The sequence below is a fragment of the Antechinus flavipes genome, chromosome 2 (assembly GCF_016432865.1).
Source record: "Antechinus flavipes isolate AdamAnt ecotype Samford, QLD, Australia chromosome 2, AdamAnt_v2, whole genome shotgun sequence".
NCBI lineage: Eukaryota > Metazoa > Chordata > Mammalia > Dasyuromorphia > Dasyuridae > Antechinus > Antechinus flavipes.
In genome coordinates, this window is record NC_067399.1 from 350,477,255 (window position 1) to 350,500,278 (window position 23,024).

At 32.7% G+C, this 23,024-nt stretch overlaps 1 protein-coding gene across 3 annotated transcripts in view; it reads right to left on the minus strand.

Moving 5' to 3' along the window:
- Positions 1-20,086, minus strand: part of SAV1 (salvador family WW domain containing protein 1) — a 58,816-nt gene extending 38,730 nt beyond the window's left edge. Inside the window, exons 1-2 of one of the 3 annotated variants that reach the window (XM_051978043.1) lie at positions 19,627-20,081; positions 12,987-13,430 (exon numbers count right to left, since the gene is read on the minus strand). In XM_051978043.1, coding sequence (XP_051834003.1) covers positions 12,987-13,430; positions 19,627-19,720 — 538 coding nt within the window. In that variant the 5' untranslated portion in view covers positions 19,721-20,081. Of the gene's footprint in view, positions 1-12,986; positions 13,431-18,951; positions 19,585-19,626 lie in introns of those variants that run through there. The other 2 variants (XM_051978044.1, XM_051978045.1) reach the window with 2 other exon arrangements.
- Positions 20,087-23,024: the final 2,938 nt, after the last annotated feature.

Sequence of the window (23,024 nt, forward strand, 5' to 3'; positions counted from 1 at the left end):
TTATACCCCATTACCCTTGCCCAAAGAAAGAGGTTAGGCAGGAACAAGAAAGAAATGAAATAACACTGACAAATAATAGGTAGACCTAATGCAATCATCAATATTTCAAATTGCACTATTTTCACCCAAGAATCCCCATATACTTTTAAAAATCAATGGTCTAAAAATAAGATATAAATAAATAAAAATAAAATAAATAAAACCAATGTTCTAATTCCTAAACTTAAATTTTAATTAATTTCCTCAGAAAAAAATCTAAAGTCAATGTCCACATGTATCTGTGTATGAACAAGTATGTGTGTGTGTATACACATACATATATGTCAAACCTAGTTTTATTTAAATATGCTCAGTCACAATTTCAATTTTATTTCTGTTAAAATCTTATTTCTATGTTATCCTTTCATTTATTCTTTACTTAAGGATATTGTTTTTTTAAACTTTCTAAATCTCAACTTCTACAACCACAAATTAATGGATTCCATGATCTCTAAGGTCCTGTATCCAACTGTGAATACTTGATTCTATTAATCCAAGGGTTGATTTGAAATGACACTACACCTTTGTAAATATAAAATTAAAATGGGTCTTTATCATTAAATTGCAACTATATCCATTTAAATATAAGCAGCTCTTGAAGAAAGTACTATTTTCCCATTCTTGTATTCCAGGACTTTCCACAAGACCTAGCACATATGGAACATTAAATAAATGCTTGCTGACTTCCTGAATGGTTAAATTATAATGTCATCTAATAAGATCAAAGCCCTAGTTTCAATTAATGAATCTTTATTAATTAATTTATATATTATCAATTAATTGGTCTTTATTCAATCAAAAACTGTATTCCTAAATCTGACTTTGTCTCTTAGAAAGGTGAGTATTTGGTTACAAGTAGAGGTGTTACAAGTAGAGAATAATATCAGTTTGCTCATCATTTTATGTATTTTATTTTTAAAACAAAAAAAAAGGTGGATTGACAAGAAAATTAATGTTTACACTAGAATCAGGAGCTTTAGTCCAAATCTTTTTTTTAAGTTAGTATATATGATTTGTTACTCTCTTTAAAAAATATACACCTAAGAGTGGTTTTCTAAAATTTTGTACTTGAGGCAATTAAATAGCACAGTGGATAGAGTACCTGAATTCAAATCCAGCTTTAGACTCTTAACACATACTAGCTGTGTGACTCTGGGCAAGTTATTTTAATCCCAATTGCCTTGCCAAAAAATAACTGTGAGGGTTAGAGAATTAAAAAAAAAAAAAAAAAAAAAAAACCTTATTAAATAAATAAATTAAAATTTTGTACTTTAGCTGAGCTTAACTAAATAAAATAGCATAAACTTTGTGAGCAAATTTATTAATACTGTTTTCAATTCAAATAAATAGGTGATATGAATATTTGCAGTAAAACCAAAATTAATGTTTAAAAACCACTGATCATTGTACATATATTCTAAGCTGATTATATATTAATTTCAATGTCTAAGTATCAATCAATAAGAAGCCAACATTTTCTGTCATATATTGAGTTTGAAAATTTCTGATAGTTTGTTAAACAGTATGACTGATCAAAACAATCAAGTGGATTGAATTACTATATTCTTATAGATCATTTATAATTTTTTTTTCTTGGCAAATTCATGTTTCCATTAAAAAATTTTAGAACTATTTTGTACTATTATTGATTGGTGTTAAGATGCTTTTAAAGATACTTGATCTGGAAGACTATGAAAGTGACAGTATGTTAGAACCAAGAGGAGATGAGACCAGCTAACCCTATAAGAATGCCAGTAAAAGTTTAAAAATGCAACTAAAAAGAAATAAGAAGAATTATCTTTATATACTTTTTCCAATACAGGAATCAATACAAGGACCACCAGAACACTAAGGAAAAGGTTTATTAGCAGAAACCTCTGCTCTGTCTCAAAGTTTAACTATATTTTGTTTAAAAAGAAAAAATTTAAAGTACCACCGAGAATGAATAGCAATACTAAACATATTGGCATAGTACCTAAATTCTTAAAAGTAAAATTAAATGAGTTACGGAAGGAAACAGTTTGCCCCATGTACTCCTCTCAGAAACCTAAATTTAAATATAAACAAGTAGGCCTCTAGAGAATACTGAATGAGACTTGAAAGGATTATATCTATTTTACATCTGTTGATGGCACATTCACAAAAACTGACCATGTATTAGGGCCAAAAAAAAAAAAAAAAAAAAAAAAAAGAATCTAATAAATAAAATTAATAAAAGCAAAAGTGTTAAGTGCATCTTTTCTGACAATAATGCATTAAAAATAATATTTAAAAATCAATTAGAAACTAAATAACAATCCTAACAAACAGGTAAATCAAAGAACAAAGACAGGAATAATAATTTCATTAAAGATAAAAACAACAATGAAATAACATACAAAAATTAGTGGGATGCAGTCAAAATAGTATTTAAGGGAAATATTATATCTCTAAATGTTTACATCAATAAAAGAAGGTAAGAGTAGGCCAACAAATTGGAGATACAACTAAAATATCAAACCAAAAAATTTTAAAACCCCAATTAAACATCCAAATTGCGAAAATCAAAGAAAAGATCAATAAAAGTGAAAGTAATTAAATCATTCAACAAATAAAACTAGTTTTAAAAAATAATAAAATAGATAAAACACTAGGTAATTTGAAAAATTTTTTAAAAGGAAAATTAACAATATCAAAACTGAAAAAGATGAATTTGCAAACATGAAGAATTATAAAAGGAATAATTGGGAGCCATCTTACCAAATTAAATGCCAGAAAAATTAATAATCTAAATGAAATGGATGAATGTTTCCAAAAATATAAACTGCCCAGATTAACAGAACAGGAAATAAATCTTAGAAGAAATTGAATAAGAAATTGAAGGGGGAAAAAAAGACAAAATATGTGTCTAAGTGAATTCTATCAAACATTTAAAAAACAATTAATTCTAATACTACATACATTATTTGAAAAAAAATAAAGGATTTCTACCAAATTCTTTCAATGACATATATTTGATCTTTATATCATGGTTTACATGGAGAATCAAAACAAAGACACAAAAATATAGGTAAATAAACACTAATACAAAAATTTTAAACAAAATATTAACAAGGAGATTATACTGTAATATATCAGAAAGATCACACATTATAACCAGGCATTGTAGTATAATAAGAATATAAAGATGGTTCAGTATTAGAAAAACTACAAGTATAAATGGTAATATTAATTAAAAAGACAATAAAAATCTTATGATTATGTCAATAGATGCAGAAAAAGCCTTTGGCAAAATACAATGCCCATTTCTGTTAAAAACAGAAAACAAAAGAATAAATGGAGATTTCCTTAAAATTACTAAAAATAGATAGTAGTATCTACCTAAAACCAAGAAGCATTATCTATAATGAGCTTATAATCTAGAAACTTCCAGAAGGATCAAGAGGGAATAGAGGATATCCATTCTTGGTATTACTATTCACTATTTTGTCTGAAAGAGATACGGCAATAAAATAAGAACAAGTAGTTGAAGAACAAGTAGATGTTAAGAGGAAATTTTAAAAGTCACTTTTTGTTAATGTAATGATTTAGGAAGAGAACCCTAGAAAGTTAAATAAAAAATTAATTGAAATAATTAATAATGAGTTAAGTTGTAGGATATGTATTAAAAAAAAACTCATATAAATCATCAGCATTGCTGTATATTACCCAAAAAATTCCAGCAAGCAGAGATGGGAAAAAAATTTCCATTTCTAATAACTACAGAGTAAACAGCTTTCAAGTCTACCTACCAAGACAATTATAAGAACTTTATCCATGCAATTATAAAACATTCTTTACAAAAATACATATCTAAATAATTGGTGAAACATTAACTGCTCATAAGTAATATTGATTCAATATGATAAAAATCACAATACTACCTAATTAAGTTACTTATTCAGCACCAAGCCAATCAAACCACTGCAGTAGTACTTTATAAAGCTAGAAAAAATTCAGATGCAAGAACAAGACATCAAGAATATCAAGGAAATCAATGAAAAAGTGTGAAGATTCTTAAGGCAATATTGGTAAAGCTATGAACTGGTTCAACCATTTTGAAAAGCAATTTGTAGGAAATTTAATTCTGAAAGACTTTAGGAACTCTGATCAACAAAATGACCAATTCCAAAGGTTTCACAATTAAACATGTTACCCATCTCCAAGTAAAGAATTGACAGATTAAGAGTGCAGATCAAAACAAATGATCTTTTCACTCTTTTCTTATTTTTTTTTTGGACAAGTCTAATATGGGAATTTGTTGAGTATGAAAAGAAAATAAAACTCAATGGAGCCAACAAGGTGATACAGTGGATAGAACACTGGGCTGGGTCACATTCTTAATTGACTTACTCAGGATCATGTAACCAGTAACATGTATGCCCATTTACTCAACTATAAAATGGAGATATTACCATTAATCTGAGTTGTTGTGAGGATCAAATGAGATAATAATCATTAACTGTCTAGCACAGTGCTTAGCTCATAATAAATCTTACATAAATGTTAATTTTTTACTATCATCATCACCACTTACTTTGAACTCAAAAGGAAAACAGGAAAGGACTAAGACAAGGTGACAAATTAAGAGTGAGAGCAGGATAGGTGAAGGAAGACAAACTTAGAAGTTATAAAGCAAGGTACATAAAAGGAGGATTAAAAGAAATGCAAAATTAAAGAACAAAATCCTGAGACTGAGTTGAGGGCAGAAGAGCTGAGCTATAATAGAGCAGAAACAAGTCATTTCATTTATAAATCATAAATAAAAAAATGTAAGGGACTTAGCAAAACTACCTTCTAAAGAAAAAGCAAAAGAAGATAAAGGAAAATTTAATTAACAATAATAACCATGAACATAAATGGGATTAACTCACTCATAAAATAGAAAACACTAGCTTGCTTTATTTATACCTCAGTTTTCTCATCCATAAATCGAAGATAATAGAAGCTATCTTGTACTTAGCACCATGACTTACACACAGTGTTATATAAATGAATAAATTATTATTAAGATTTATAAAAATGAGGAGATGAAACAAAGCTACCATGCTTCAAATAAATTCAAAAAAAGTAAAGAGAGCAATGATTATTTCAGACAATGCTACAGTAAATAAAAATATAATAAAGACATAAGTACAGGAATTCTATTATATTTAAACACAACATATCTAACAAAGAAATACCAATTCTTAATACGTACATAACAATAACATGGCATCTATATATTTGAAAGAAAATTAAGTAAATTGGTACATTATTGGTAACACTGTCAGTCAATACAATCATTTTAGAAAGCAATCTAGAATTATGTAGATAAAGTGACTAAAATCTCCAAAGATTACACTTAAAAGACAGGAAAAACAGCACCATATACATCAAAATATTTGTGATACCAAAAAGAACTCAAACATAATAGATTCCCATCAATTGGGGAATAGATAAACTGTGGTATCCATATATAATGGAATATTACTGTGCTTTAAGAAATGACAAATGGAATTAATACAGAGAAACAGAAATATATACATGAACTAATACAAAATAAAGTTTAAAAAAAAGTTAAAATAACTATAATGATATAAACCAGAAGAACCAATAAACAATCAAAATTGAATGAAACATCTAAGTGTCCCTTCCAAATGAATAATTTAAAAAAAAAAAACAGAATGTCATAAATCTACAAAGGGGGAGACTTTCGCCAAAGAAGAGATATGAGAAAATACGCCCATTCTACACAGGGGATATGACACAGATTTTCTGAATTTTAAAATTGCTTAAGTTTTCCTGATTTCTTTATATTTTTAAAAAATATTTTGTATATTTGATGGGAAAAAAGGGCTGAAAGGATAGTTAAGAAATATCCAAGATATTAAAAAAAAAAAAAACTCCAACATATCAATAAAAATATTTTTATATGATGAAATAAATAATTTGAGGGCAAATCCAGAGGATCCCTAAATTGATATTGTGTGGAACTACAAGAACAATTTATTCCATGTCAACATTATGGAGAAAAACAACATTGAAAGACTTTAGAATTCTGATCAATGCAATAAAACACAAGTATCATCTTCACATAATGTGTCAAATTTTTCTGAGTCCCTGATTCCTTATCATCTTCTGGACATTATATTCTCAAATCATGTCCATGGACTAGATGGACAAGAAATACTCTGGTACTACACCAATAGGACTTTCTTGAAATAAATCTCAGTTCTCAGCCATGGATAACAGAACTATTGGGGTATCTTTCAAGACACTGTTCCTTTCTTGTACTGATACTCCTCAAAGGTCAGATAAATAAGTCCTCTAGATTGAATTGTTTATCCTGATTAAAAATCTTTTCTATAGAGTTCAACTTTGTTGTTATGAAACTAGAGCCTCAAGGGGGACAGCTCAAGGACAAGGTCTCTCCAAAGGAGGCTTTTGCTTTGGGAGTCAAATATTTGTTTACCTAACCAAGTTCAATGCTTTTAGAGTGGCTATTTTCCAAGGACAAAACCTCATAAAATTCTAGTACTTTAGATTGGAAAAATAAAAAAAGCAACTGAAATATATATTGAATAATTTGATTATTAGGAATAATCACAGCTTTAAAATAAAGCAAAAATGTGAGAGGACCAGAAGACCAGATATCCCACAAATGTTCTTATAAAGTTCTAAAAATGCACCAGTTGGAATAATAAAGAAAATCAAAGAGAAAGCACTATTAAGTAATCCAGACCTTCATAGGAAGAAATGATAGAAGCCTTGATAACACTGAGCAGAGACAAGGGCAGGATGTCAAAGGGCCCAAGGCTGTACCAGAGAAGCCATAACATTTGGCTGGTGTGACACCTAGGCAACTTGCACTAAAATCTGAGTAGGCCATAGGATCAGATCAATGCTTAAGCACTCAAACAGCTCCCCACAGAGTGCAGCAGGGCAGAGGATTAAGAGCAGCACAAAATCCAGGGTCTCTGCAGGAGACTTGGTACCAGAACAATGCAGATGAGTTCTATTATGACCAAGCAAGGAATATAAGTCAATTCAGAAATTTATCTACTTAAAATTAATCTCTAAAAATTATTAAATCTAGAAATTGTGAAACAAATAAAAGGTTAGTGAGATAAAGGAAAGGACGAGTTTGGCTTTAATATAGTTAAAAGCTGATAGTAGCTTTTATAAAAGTCTTAAGGAAGTAGTTAAGAAATAAGATATAAACACCCACAAGTAGTTCAACAAGGCTGAGCTCTATCAGTTAAGAATAAAGGTACTTCTACAAAGACTTGCAAACAGTATGAGATGTTTCTGTTTCTGCCATAGCCAAATAACTTATCCCTTCTAGGATGAAAAAAATGAATAACAAGGTATTCCGCTCTAAATTCCAGGTTGTCAAGAATAATAAATGTTCCTTTAGAAAAGAGAAATTGAGCTTCAATGGGGGGGGGTGGAAAGAATCTTAAATGCCAAGGGGGAAATTTAAGGCTCTAGATTTTGTAAAGTAGAATAATATAACATCAACAAAGAAGAAAGTTTAAAAAAAAAAAAAGTACATTTGAAAGTGAAAAAAACAAACAAACAAACCCCATATACATGCAGACTCTTTCAGAAGAGAGATGCTCTGAAAAAGAATCCCAATTCAGGAATTAAAGGACAGATGAATGAAGCAAAAAAGAAACTGAAGGGTATAAAAATATATATCAAGAGATACCCAAAAAGGAGAGGGTAACTCCATAGCAACTGCAAAAAGGGGGAAAAAATTTTCCACGAGACCTAAATAAATTAAAATAAAATGAAATTTTAAACTCTGGAAAAAAGAATTAAAAGAAATATAAAGAGCCTGAAAGGGAAAGTAGTGAATCTTACCAAGTAATGAACTCCCTAAAAACTAGAATAATCCAAACAAAAATCAATGACTTCATGAGATAATAGGAAATATTGGCACAAAATTGAAGGAAACATAAAATATGTGATACCAAAAACAACTGACTTGGAAAACAGGTCAAGGAGAAATAATTTAAAAATACTTAAGTCTTGACCCAAAAAAATATAAATAAAAATTATCCAGATTTTTAAAACCAGAGAGCAAAGTGAAAACTGAAACAATCTACCAATCATCTCATAAAAGAAAGCCTAAAATCAAAGTCCCAGGAACATAACCAAATTTCAGAGCTTCCACATTAAAGAAAAAAAAATACTATTAAAGTGTCCCTAAAAGGAGTTAAGAGATACCAAGAGAATCACACAAAACCAGGCAACTTCTAACTCCCACCATCCAAAAAAAACAGGACATTTTGGAATACAATTTTCCAAAGGCAACACTATAGCCTAACTATAAGAATAACTAATACTAAGAATAACATAGCTGGAAAAATAGATCTTTAATGAAATATAAAATGTTCAAATAAAAAGAGAAGAACCAAGAAGTGACACTGAAATACTATCTGAAGATGGAATAGAAATCTAGAAAGGTAAGTGCATGTGAGCACCTGAAAGAATCTATATGATGATGCAGGCCTAATATTCAAAAAGGGAAAACCGGGGTAGGAAAAAAATGAATCCCTTAATGTTTTCAGAGTAGAGAGAGCAATTTATATAAGAAAAACAGAGAACATGGGCATGGATTCTGTTGTCAGGATTCAAAGAGGGGAAAAAAATATAAGTTAAAAACAGTTTACTAAGGTAGAAAAAATAGGGTAGAACTTCATCAAAATCATCAGGAAAGAAAGCAAGGCCTAAGGAAGAATACTGGAGAGAGAACAGCTTCAAGGAAAAGATACTCCCAGATTCTGAAGCAGGGATTAAATAGAGGAGGAGAGAGGGGAGGTGAATTCAATCAAAGGAAGTGCCTATCTATTGAAGAATGAATGAACAAATTATAGTATATGAAAGTAATAGAATATTATTACACTGTAGGAAATGATAAGAGAATATTTCAAAAAATCTTGGATAGGATGAACTCATGAAGACTGAAGGGAGAAACATGATAACAAACACATTACTTAATCCCTCCAAACCTGAAGTGTGAGATTGGGTGCAAGAGAGTTAGCAATAGTTAAGCCAGAAAAAGAAGTGTATGGAAACATTTTTTTTAATGTTCAACAGAGAACAGAAATTCAAATAGAGACACAGACAAGTGTAAAAGTTTTTTTAAGTAATGTGTGGCCAAGTCACATGAATAATTTAAGATGGGGACTAGACATTTTCCATGACCTCTAGAACCTATCCAAAATAGAAATTACATTCCAAAGCACACATAGCAGCTTTATACTATGGAAGTTTAATCAAGCTTCAACAGCTAGTTTGGCCATGGCTCTTCAGTAGCAAAAATCTACCAGGAGCTGCAACCCAGAAACACTAATTCTGCAAAGCTCAGTTAGGGAGAGTAGAAAGTAGAATAAGAAGCTTACGGAATATAACCCTGAACAGATCTAATCCTTAAAACTAATATTGACTCTAACTGCTATGATCATTTATTAGAAGGCGAGCAGGCAATGGTACAACATCTTATAACCTGATGTGAAAAAAATGTTATTTTCCTTATTTTTAAAATTTTACAAAATATCTCTAGGACTGTTTCCACTTTCCTTTCTCAAGTACTAAATCCTTTGAACTTCTTTCTCATTTTACTTCAGAGAACATGACTCTTTATTCCTCTATTCCTTGACTTTCTACATATATGCCCATATTAATTGACATAAAAAAGGGTAACCAAGGTTTTTAAAGGTTTTATCAACCCCAGGAAAAGATACTCTAGTCTGGATATGTATGAATTAATATTATCTAAAGGCTTGCCAATTTATGGCAATGGAATTCACTCAAGCAGGATGATCTTTCTCAGTACTGACTAGTTTAAGGTAATTCTGAGAAATAAAATTACTATGTATGATCAACTTCAATAGATTTAGTTCTTCTCAATACAATGATCTAGAACAATTCCAAGACACATGATGTACACCTGAAAAAATGTTACATTTTCTCTTAACAGAATATGGGAAACAAAACAAAAATCTAAGCTCTAACCAAAAGGGGGAAAAAAATTGTACATATATGTATATATGTATGTATGTAAGTATGCATACATATATGTATGTATTTATTTCCCAAGTTTGCGTGAAAATGAATTTAGCTGTCATCCAATTGTTCAAACTATTAAAAGATGAGCACTTGATTAAATAAAACAAATTTACTATGTAAGCTAGCTCAGCAAATAACATTGTATCTGGTATGTAACTCAAAAAGATTAAAAAGATAACATTTATATTAAAGCCTGTGTTTCCTATTTAAAAAAAAAGTTTGTTCTTGACTGACACCTTAAGTTCCCAATATAACAGAAATCAGAGTGCAGAAATTCCCTTTAACTCTTTAATTACTTTGCTTTTCTATGTAATAGACATGCCACTCATGTCTTTGCCAATTTTCCAAAAATGAAGGACATATTTTATTACTATCTTGGAGCAGAAATTGTAGAGTGGATAATTTATCATAAAAAGCTAGTTAGCTATCTGACCAACTAATAACTTAAACAACTATTGGTACATTCATTCTGAGGTGGAAGTTCCCTAATGTGACCAGAATATATTTTATTTCTAAAAACTGTGTATGTTGAGATTTAATGTATACATTGGTATGAGTGCCTATTCATAATAAAAATTTATTAAGTGACCTTCAAAGATTTTGTCATATTAGACATTTTCTTAAGATTTTCTTAAATTCACATTATGATTTTAAGTGCTTACATTAAAATTTCAAAAGTACAAGGTAAATAGTTTTTAGATAAAATAATAATCACATAAATCTACATAAATACAATATTTATACATAAATATAACAAAAATGGGTAACTGAGGTTTTAAGGTTTTATCAACCCCAGGAAATGGTATTCTAGTCTGGAAATGTATGTATTAAAGTTGAAATTAGTATTAGTAAAAAGTTGAAATGGAAGAATTATTGTGGATTATTTGCTTCAGAAGATAAAATTTTGATAATGAGAATTCAGCCCCATCAGTTAATACATTTATTTATCTACATAGGAAACAGAACCTTCTCTGAAAATACATATCCCAAAATCCAAATACATATATCTTGATATGCTGAGTTAATTAGTTCTAATAAAAATATGAAAGATATTAATTTCTTAATTGTCAATTTCTAATTCTGTTAAGTTGTAGGGAATTTTTTCAAGATTAACAGAGAAAATTAGAATTCTTATTTTAATTTTATTATAAATTTTTGTAGGAATCAGTAAAAAATTAGAAACACGTGTGTGTGTGTGTGTGTGTGTGTGTGTGTGTGTATTCCTTCACTAAGTAAAAAAAAAAAATGCATGCTCCAGCCAAAAGCATAAACAGTATAATCTAGCAAAAAGTTGTGTTGTGATTGGATCTACCAGAAGCTCTGGTTTTAGCTCTTCTGAGCATAAGATCAACTAAATAGCAAACAAAATTCTTTTTTTAGAATTTTGAACAGTTAAGGTTCAGTTCATATTAGATAAGTGAGCAGAACTGAATGACAAGATGTATTCTAAAGCATATTAGTTTAAAAAAATGGATAGAGAGATAATACAACATATGTGGGAATAGAACAAAGGAGCTAGAGGCAAGAGTAGAAGATGGTACAGAGTCATTAACAAAAGGGTCAAAATTGGGAAAAGTAGAATATGCCCAGAGGAAAGATGATGGCATGGGAAAATACAGAGATATAGAGGGATTGGAGGTTAAGGTAAGGATGAGTAAGTTTAAAAAGCAGTAATGTGCAGGAAAAGGAAGAATGATAGAAGAATATGATTCTCTAGATTATGAATTATTAATATATGACATTGTTATTAATTATTAATTAATTAATTGATATCATCTTAGTACTATGACATTGTTATATACTGGATCTCTGAATCTCTAAAAATGAAAATTTCCATACTTTAGAGATTATAAGAAATTTCATGGGAGAAAATATCAGGTTAATATGCAGTTCCACTAAAATTATATTATGACACTTCATCATCACATGAAGTGACTTAAGAGTTCTTAAAAGTTATGCCCAGAAGAGAACAAATGATGGCATGTCTTAACAAACTGTCTATAGTCTGAAAATCAAGGACAGTCAAAAAGTATTTAGTAAGCACCTACTATATACCAGCCTCACTAAATTTAAAAGTTTATTGTAAGTCTGGCCACAGGACAATGAATTTTTTAGTTTATCTTGAAAACCATTTACTAACTGGGAGAGGGGTTATGATTATGTGTATCAGGAAAGGAAGTACCCACACTAACAAAATAAAATGTCCTTGACTTATCAAAATGATGTCTCAAGACTGAAGTTGGGGAGGTTGAAGGAGAGAAATGATCAAGTATCAATAGCAATGGTTCTCAAACTCTTTTTCTCAGTATCTTTAAGGTATTAACAACTATTGAGAATATGTCCAAAGAGTTTTTGTTTATATGGGTTACATAATAGATATTTATCATAAATAAAGAAAAAAACTAATTTTGAATTTGTAGACCCTCTCAAAGGATTCCAGAGACCCTCCAGGATTCACTGCACCACACTTTGAGAACCACTGATCAATAGGATCTATAGCAGAGAAATGTTAAGAAAAGAAAGAATGGGTGAAAAACCAAACCTTCGACTACTGAAAGTAAAGTGGTACTTAGCTCATCTAGGATTTGGTTTATGCATGAGACAAAAAGTTGGGAAGCAGTAATACTAAGACTGTATCATATTACAATGAATGAAACTGAGTTTCTTTCCAACTTTTTCTGTGTAAGGAAGAATGACATATTACAAGGTTGGTTAGTAATATTGAAGGATTAAATAGGATGATCTCCAAAAGAGTGCTTATTAGTTCCAAAGTTCCTACCCAAGTGAGCCCAGACCAGAATATCTACCATACTTAAAACAGTCAGGCAAATCAGAATAAAAACACATGCAGTATTTGTACTTTGAATCACCTGACACATGCCTCCCCTGACTGTGTGGAATTCTTTGGAAGATATCACTGTTGTATTCATATCTGTAGTCTTCATGTACACGATCTCCAGGCAACTGTCTCCTTTGACCATTGAAAAAATTATCCAAAAAATAGTAAGAGGAACTAGTGTCACCATTTTCAACAGCAGCATTGGCCTCCATTAAAAAACCCTGAGAAGAAGAACCATATTCCCGAGGGACATCTGCTAAACTCCTTGCAAAGTAGGAAGGTGCAGATAGTCTGTTGCTTTCCCTCCTCATGATTTCATGAGGTGGCCTCTGAATTGGAGTCCTAAGAAAACTTTGATTTCTGGAAACCACTCCATCTCCAATAGCTGAAAAGGCATAAGTGCTTGAATCTGGAAGACAGATATCAGTTCGTCTTGGAATCGTTGGACCATGACGGATGAATGAAGGCATGAGATCTGTAATAACAACAAAATTACTACTTCAAAACACAGAAAGACTAGGCTCTAACAAGGGCTATTTGAATTGATTCACAAAAGCAAATACATTATTTTAGTATATCAAAAAAAATAATAATTTGAATTCTAAAAATTCTAAGAATTGGAAAGGACTTCTGAGAGCATTTTGTCCACATCTTACTAATAGCATGAAATGCCCCTACAATATTCCTAATAAGTAATCAACCAATCTTTGCCTCAGCTCCAGGGAACCAAGTATTTCCAGAAATAGACCATTCCAGTTTTGGAGAATTCTAAATGTTATAAATTTCTGCCACATAAGATAAAATCTGTCCACTAGTAATATCTTTCTTTACCCATCCCTTAGTCCTAGTTATATCCTCTGGGATCAAGAATCACAGAATTTCAGAAATGAAAAGACCTAACAAAGCCTTTACTTGACAACCTTTACCTGAAGACTCCCTACACAGGAGAACCAAGAAGAACCATTATACTTTTGGATAGTTCTAAATGTGAAGAAATTCTTCCTGACCAACAAACCCAAATGTCTGCCTTCTAGAATCAAACAACAATTTTTCTTACACATGTCTCTCCCAGTTTAAGTTTTTTTCTTCTTAAAGCTAAATACAACCAGTTGAAATTCTAGCTACAATTTCTACACATTTTTAATGTCTAGCTTAAAAATGACTTTCGTAGGGGCAGCTAGGTGACATAGTGGAGAGAGCACTAACCCTTTAATCAGGAGGACCTGAGTTCCAATGTGATCTCAGACACTTAACACTTCTCAGCTGTGTGACCCTAGGCAAGTCATTTAACCCCAAATGCCTCAGCCAAAGAAAAAAGATCTGTATAAGCTGAGGCATCCAAAACTTAATGTAATACATTATATGTGTTCTGAACTGAGCAGAGTACAGTGGGACTATCATCTACTTATTTCAAAAAACTATGCATTTCAATGCAATCCAAAACTGCATCAACTATTTTGGCTTCCACATCCCACCATTGACTCATTAGTTTTGTAGCCCATTAAAATGCTCACATATTTTAATAACTTCTGTCCAGTTATGTCTCCCCAACTTATATTTGTGAAGTGATTTTTTTAAATCCAAAGGTAGACTTTACAATTAGATTCAAAAGATCACAGATTTAGACTGAAAAGGACCTTTAAATAAGAGCTAATTATAATTGCCAACATTTACATAGTGCAAGGCACTGTGCTAAGAGCTTTCCAAATATTACCTCATTTCATAAAAGATCATCAGGAACACTGTGCACTTAAAATAACCAAACTTTTTTCATGAAAAGATTTAAGAAAATGTACTTTCCCTACTTCTTTGTCGAGATAGGGGCCTGAATATAAACAAATACGCTGATTTGTTGGATTTGATGAACTTTTTTAAACCTTATTTATAAAACTTTTTCGAAGGCTGGCAAGAGAAGATACCAAAGTGAGGAAGAACAGATTTAGAAATGAGAGTAATATAAAAAGAAATGACATCAGTAAAAAATATGATATTAAAATGGATGGCATTAGGAATAGTAAAATAAAGAATGATTTCCAACTGGCAAGGGAAGTTAAGAATAACAAAAAGAATCTTTTAAAAAAATATACTGTGGACAGATGTGGCACATACCTGTATTCCCTTCTACAAAGAAAGCTGAGGCTAGAGGAACTCTTATTAAACCCTGGAATTTTGAACTAAAGTGGTTCTTTATGGACTAAAGTGATCAAATGTCTGCACTAAACCCAACACCAATATAATGAGCCCTTAGAAAGGGAAAACCATGGTGTCCAAGGGAAATTGGACTAAACAACATAAACCAACTTGGGTCACATAATAGGTCAACGCCACCTTGCCAATCACTAGTGGGATGAAACCCGTAAGAAGACATGCCCTTCTTAGCTAGAACAAAATAGAAAAATTTAGTATTAAAAGAAAAGTATTGGGGAAAATAAGGGGATCAAAATAAATATAGGATTGCTGCTCTAGTAAATGGAATAAATATAGCTGATGAGGGAAAAATCGGAACTGCTCAGTTTTTGTCATGAAAAATCAGAAAGACAGAACAAAAATAACCAATAAGCATTTATTAAGTAGCTAATGTGCCAGGCAGTAACAATATTGGGCACTTGGGATAAAAATTTAAAATACCACATTATATTGCTGACTCGTTTACAATCCATCAAAATCTTTCCCTGATCATTTTCAGACAAACTGCAATCTAATCTATTTCTTCTCCACCTTGTGATAAAGATGATTTTTAAAAATACAAATGTAAATGACAGGAGCCAATGCAAGTAAAAGATGATACAAAGTGGGTTTGATTCACAAAGTTTTGTAGTAACTTTATAAAAATTTAAAACTCCAGTCTCATATCAAACTGTTATTAAATATTGAACTAGTTCAAAAGCAGAATCTGAAACAATGACCGAAAGGAAAGAAAAATTACAGTTCAACACAAATGTAAGGAGAATAATGGCTTTCATAAAGTCACTTGCACTAAACAGAATTTTTTTTAAAGTCCAAAAATTATTATTAATTGAAAACTAAATATCTGCTCGGAAAAATTTTTGCTTGCTTTTGAAAAAATTCATTATTAGAATTTGTTAACAGTATTAAGCTTACATAGTGCAGTTTAACATCAAATTAAGTCTACAATTGGTTTGTGATTTATAGACACTTGGCAACCAGCCCTTTAGTCAGGAGGACCTGAGTTCAAATGTGATCTCAGACACTTAACACTTCCCAGCTGTGTGACCCTAGGCAAGTCACTTAACCCCAAATGCCTCAGCCAAAGAAAAAAGATCTGTATAAGCTAAGGCATCCAAATGAAGATCTGAAAAACTGGGCCTCAATGGGTGATAGGAACATTATAGAAAATAAGTCACAGAAATTAAATATCAGAAGGAACCAAACAGAATATAAAATTTATCAACCCTGAAGTCCTCAAGTAATCAGCCAGCCTCTACTTGAAGAGCTCCAGTGTTAGGAAATTTATTAATGTGGCTACCTGTTTCACTGTTGGATAGCTTCTTTCCCATTTCTTCTTTTATAATCTTCCTTACTGGAATTTCTTCCCAATGATCCTAATTTTACTTCTCTTATCACTCCCCATTGTGGGGCAATAAATCAAAAATCAAAACTAATTGTAACAATGTAAGTAATTGGTTAATTATATGATATGATTATTATTTCATACATTCTTGAATGACAGCACAGTAAGTGTATGTAACAAATCATAAGTTATTATTGAAATTAGACTGGTTTGTGAGCCTAAGGGCCTGAAAAAATATACCACTATGAAAAATTACAAAATAATTTTAAAATCAAGTTTTACAACAGTATTAACCTTTAGACTCCTAATGCTTCCTTTTACCTGATGCAATGACCTTTATAAAAATAAGACTTATGGAAAATTCGGATAATTATAAAATTTTTTCCTGGTTTGAAGTTTATTTTAGTAAAATTACTTTACTAAAATATTTTTAACATTCAAAAATATGTTCACATTTGCTAATGAATTAACTAAAATTACCTAAAATTTTCTAGGAATTGCTCATATACCAGATGAAAACCACATAGATTATTTTGACACAATTCTGGAATGGTCATTACTTCATCAGCCAAAATCTCACTTGTAAAATCCCAATAAAAATGATTTTGCAGTTTTTTTTCTGCTTTGCGAAGAGTATTATTGCTGTTGAAGGCAACTGGTTAAAAACAATAGTGTATGTCTTAGGTGAAGGTTTTACTCTCTGTGATAAAATGGATTAGAAAAAGCACTGAATCTTAAGAAACTTGGGTTCAAACTGAAAAGGAGATTTATTAGCTACATGATAATGAACAATCACTAAGCCTCTTTGAATCTTGGTTTCCTCACTTATAAGAGAGTATGAAGATAATTGCGCTATTTCAGAGTTACTGTGGAAGCTTTATAAATCTTCAGTGTAATCTATTTAGGAGCAGAATAAAACATTCTAAGGGAAAATTCCTATTAATTACAGCAGGGGAGCCATAATGCTAGTATTAGCACAAAGTATATGACTTTTAAAGTCTAATTCTCCATTAGTTGCCAAATTTTATCAATTCTAACTCCCCAAAACCTTTTTTAAGCACTTCTCTAAGTTGGTCATCTACTTAATTCTGGACTTCATCATCTGAAAAAATAAAAACAGCATCTTAATGTGCTTCTTAACTGGTCTCTGACTGGTCTCTTCCCACTCTAATTTCTATACAAGTGACACTATTACATTCATAAACTACATGTCTGATCTTTTCTTCCTCTTTTCAAAAACTTCTGCTTGGCAAACTTATCTATCCAACTATATCTAACAGCCTGCATACCATGCTGCTTATACAAACAGGCTCTCTGGCCACCTGCCAATCACCTCCTCTAACATTTACCCCTTTCCACCTCCTGCTTTGGAAAGATACCAGGACAGATATCAAATCAGTGGTTTCTACTTCTGAAAAGGATATATCAATACAATAGCTATAACCACTGACTCCTCACACCAAAAACGTGAGTGCTAGAAATGTCTCCTATTACTGAGGAGCGGGAAGACTCAAGTTTCCAGACTGTTCTCCTTCTTTGGGAAAGCAGTGTATCACCACTACTTGATCTAAGAGCTTGCTCCCTCCTCTGAATTCCCCAAATATATGAAATAACTCCACTTTCCTTCAAGATAATATTGAAATTTTAAAATCTTTCTAAATTTTATATTTAAAGATAAACAAAAAACCTGCTCACACCTTCCATATCCTAGTGAATCTGAATCACTGTTGGTCATTATCCAAAACCCAATCCATTCCCGAGTCCCAATTCTTCATTCCCATTCTCCTCAATCCCCACCCCCAAAGTCCCAACAAAATATCCATTCCACTGCGCCCCCTGGACTACAACAAACATGGTTTCATCTTAAATATTTTTCTTTCCCATTTCTAATATTCCAGCTCTCAATGAAATTTGGCTCCCTCTCTGATCACCCTTTCCAGATCAAGCTGAATTTCCATACATTCCCCTAGATTCATGGAGGAAGAATTAGAATATTCCTTATTCCCTACCACAACTTCCAGATTCTTCCCCCTACCAGCATCAAAGTAAATTATCTTCCTTTGAGGTCCATACAATCCACATCTACTACCCAATCAAAACCCTAGTAGCTATTATCTATAAACCTCGAAGATACTCCTCTTCTTTCCTCAATGAGTTCAGGCTCAGAAACTTTCCTTTCCAATTCCTGCCCTCATACTAGAACACCTCATTACTGACTGTAATAACAACGAAACTTCTCAATCTATTAGTGTGCCATGTCCAAACTCCTCCAATTCCACTTTAGCCACACACAAAGACCATCATACTCTTTATCTTGCCATAAATCACAAAAGAATCAATTTCCAAGAACTCTGAAGTTCCCATATCTGAGTATATCCAACTGGCTTTCCCCTCTTCCCTCTGCCTTCCATTACCAAACCCAGCTTTTTGTCTAAAAAGCTGCAACTAGTTATAAACCACTTACAATTTAAACTTTTAGATGGCTATTTCTCTGAAGCTTCATAATTAACATTATTAAATTAAGTCTATAAGTGAAAATAATGCCAACATGGATATAGGGTGACATGATACTCTTTCCCAAACGGGAAAAGTATTTTGATTATCTCTTCTTATATATAGTAAGTTTTTAATTAATTTTTAGAAAGAGAATGCTAGCAAAAGAAACTAAAAATTAAATAAACATAATTAAAAACAGTGGCTCTTAGAAAAAAAGTCAAGGAGACACGGGGAAGCAACCAGGCAAATCCCAGAGTTATACGAAGGCCTTTTCGCTCCTGGTCAAAAGTAAGGGACGGCTGGTGACAGACACCAGGAGAGGTTTTTGCCGCTCTTGCTCCTGGTCATCCCCTTCCCGCCTGCCGCCGGCAGCCCCGAGTCCCAGGCCGCAAAATCGCCTAAATCCATCTCAGTCTTCATTCATATGCTTTAAGCGCTCTTTCTCCACCCTCCCCGGGGGTCGCAAACTCCCAGTCCTGCCTCAGCAGGGCGAGCAGAAGGAAAGCCTTAGGATCTCAGGCTTTAGGCCCAGATGGGACCGAAGAGACAATCGAACACAGCCCTCACTTCACCGAGGAAGGCTCTGAGCTGCTCCGCGCCGCCACCACACCCCTGCCCCCTCTCCTACTCGCCAGGGACTCACTCCGCAGCAGAGGCGACGTTTCCTTCTTTACGTATTTCCCCTGCACCTCTGACGATTTGGACATTTCATTCTTAGTTTTTTTTCGGGACAACATCTCGTTGGAACGGTGCGCGTGTACCGGGTACCTCCCAGGAGCCGGTCGAACTTTTCTAGAGCACGGAGCCTCTGGAGGTCTCCGCTGTTCCCGGGCTCAGTTCCGCAACCCACTTCCCTCCCTGCTTTTTGCCGAGTTGCAGTCTCCTGCCGCCCTAAAGCCCCGGCTACTCCGTAGCGATCGCTGCATTTTACGGGGGTGCTAAGTATGTCGACCACTCTGCACACTCTTATTCGAAACTCCAAAGAAGCTCGCCTGCTCCGTGGGGGTGCCCAGGACCGCTGGAAGGGAAGAGCAACCAAACGAGGCCAGAGCCATGATCTGCAAAGGGTCGGCCTGTGGCCGGGAACCGAATCCACTGCAGCCTCCTGCGCCAGTAATTTTTTCCGGAGGCTGCAGGGGTTTCTGGGAAATTCTACGCAGCACGTGCCTCTTCCGCCAGTTCTCTGGAACCTCTAGCTGAAGAATAGCATAGGGAAAACATTTACGGGCTTGGGTTGTCCGGGTCTGCCTTCTAACGCAGTCTCAGGAGGAAGCGTGGGGGGAGGAAGACTGAGAAGGGAAATTCTTCATTAAATTTCATTCTCAAAATCTAATTCCAGAGCAGCTGAAACCAAATCCGATCCTCGAGGGGGAAATTTTTTTTTTCTTTAGCCCCTGCCCATCAAGGGCTTAAAAACTTCAGGGAAGCGGAGAGGGGATTGCATTGATAGACAAAAGTAAAAATAATTCCCTTCCCAGCATACATAGAACGTAGAACATAAGAAAAGAAAATGTTGAAAAACAATCAGCTATCACATGATCAATAAAATAATAAGTGCCTGATATAAATTGATATAAATTTCTATATATCATAAATATATATTCATATTTAATAATTTTATAATATATTTACTAATTATATGTTTAATAATTTTATAATCTATTATATGTGATAAGTAATATTTAATAATTTATGTATCATAAATATGTAAATCATAAAATGATATAAATATAAAATTGCAAGAATGTTAGATTTTCATGCTTTTGATATGAGGTCTTATTTTAAAACTATGAGAAATAGTTTTAAATATTTTTTAAATTTTTAAAAAAATATTTTAAATTGTATTCTAGTAAGGTACATGGTGATTTAATGTTTTATAAAGAACAATAAGTTAAACTACATACTTTATATATAACCATATACTTTAATAAAATAGGGACTCAAATTCATTTAATTTATAAAAGACTTTATTTTTAAAACAATTGATTCAAAAAAGTTGCAGCTATACATAACAGGATTGCACTGTTCTATCAAAATGCAGTTGTACAGAGCAGAAATGCTTTAATTCACAATCTGTATCCTAGGTTAAGAGCAGGCTTTTCTGTCATAGAGAACCTAAAATACTGACTCCTACTATCTGAAGTATTTTCATTGTTTCTTTTCCTGAAGAAAAGCCTGACAACCCATCTACTCAAGGGGACAAATCTGAAAAGGGTTTTTGAGACTAGAGAAATATATTTCTTAATATTTCTAGAGAAAATTAAAATCAAACACTGGTTAAACAAAATGCCATTGCAAATGGAAAATAGCAATTAAAATAATTTCAAAAAAAAATAGTTATACAGGTTGGAATATTCCAAAGAATGAATTATTGATAAGATAATAATAATGAGATAACTCAAAGCATGACAGAAAGCCCAACATCAATTAACTGCTGTTCCTTTTTCCTTCAATCTTTCTCATTAATTATTTTTTTCCTGAGGCAATTGGGGTTAAATGACTTGCTCAGAGTCACATAGCTAGGAAGTGTTAAGTGTCTGAGAACACACTTGAACTCAGGTCCTCCTGACTTCAGGAGTGGTGTTCTATCCATTGTGCCACCTAGCTGCCCTAATGCAACTAGCTGGCTAAAGAAACTAATGAGTTTCTTAAACAAATTAATTCAGACTATTTACTTGGAAAATCAAATACAAAATTGAAGTTTAAATACTTTGGGCACACAATGAGAAAATAGGACTCACTGGAAAAGACCCTGATGTTGGAAAAGATTGAAAAGAAAAGGAGATAACAAAGGATGAGATGTATAATGTCAACAATGAACATGAAGTTAAACAGACTTTGAGAAAAACCAGCTGATGGAAGGGTCTGGGATGCTGTGACAGGACAGCAATAGAGCAGCATACCTGTAATTGGGATATATCGGTAAGCCAGTTTACCTTATGTGTTCACAACTATACATCTTGCCCAAAGGTCTTTTAAAAAAAAAAAAAAAAAAAAAAAAAAAAAAAGGCTCTGGCGTCAGCTCTATCTCTTACACAGATATTTAGCATCAAGCATTTCAACAACCTGAGTCAATTCATATTCTGCGTGCTATGGGCCAGAACTCTGTATTTAAAACAAGGATTCTTACAAGATGTTAACTCAGTGGAATTGATAAAACAATGGCTATCTAGTTTAGCATGGTGATTAATAGTTCTCCAAATTCAGTATGATTGATTAATCTTACAACAAATAATGGTTTCCTAGTGATATAGTGATTGGTTTATACTCACTGGGCCCCAGGCCAGGAAACTAGATTGTGAAGGAGAAGTATTTGGACTTTAACACCTTGCTATTCTCTTGGTAATTATTCAACTGAAACGAGTTGGTCCAGAGACCTCCAGAAAACCAACATTACACTGCAGCATGCAGAATGGCCTCAGCTTGGTTAGAAGACCAAATAGACAAAAAAAATCAAAATATCTGTTGGAATCCCTGGGGTTTTTTTTAAAAAACTCAGCTGAAAAACCTCAATACCCTGCAGAAAATCATTGCTTCCAATTCAAGGTTACCTCATAGCTGTTTTGTATGTAGCTTCCCACTTACCCCCATCTCACTAGGAGCTCCATTTTTCTCCAACATTTCTGCCAACTCTCTTTCTCTTCATCTCTTTTCAACTATACATTGACTTCACTTCTATCTCCTTTATCACTCAGCCTGAGGAACTGGATCTCAAAAGTTTATTCTACTTAACTCTCTAGAGAAAAGAACAGCTTTAGATCAGAGATGGGGGAACTCCCACAAATATTAAGAAAGTTCCAGGTTTATCCAATTACTGCTTCCAGGAAGCAGAGGTTAACTCCCTTCAAAAGGAACAGGCTGTTAGGGATTCTTTCCACCAAGGAGCTAGTGATTACAGCAAAAATTCAGTTGGAAAACTGAAGAGTCATTGGATGCTTCTGAAGACATAGTAAATGATGTAAATGATGCTTTCTGCAAGAGATCTTCTGTTCCCTGCAACTTTCATAGACTAAGGGACCTCTCTGAGAACTTACTTTTATT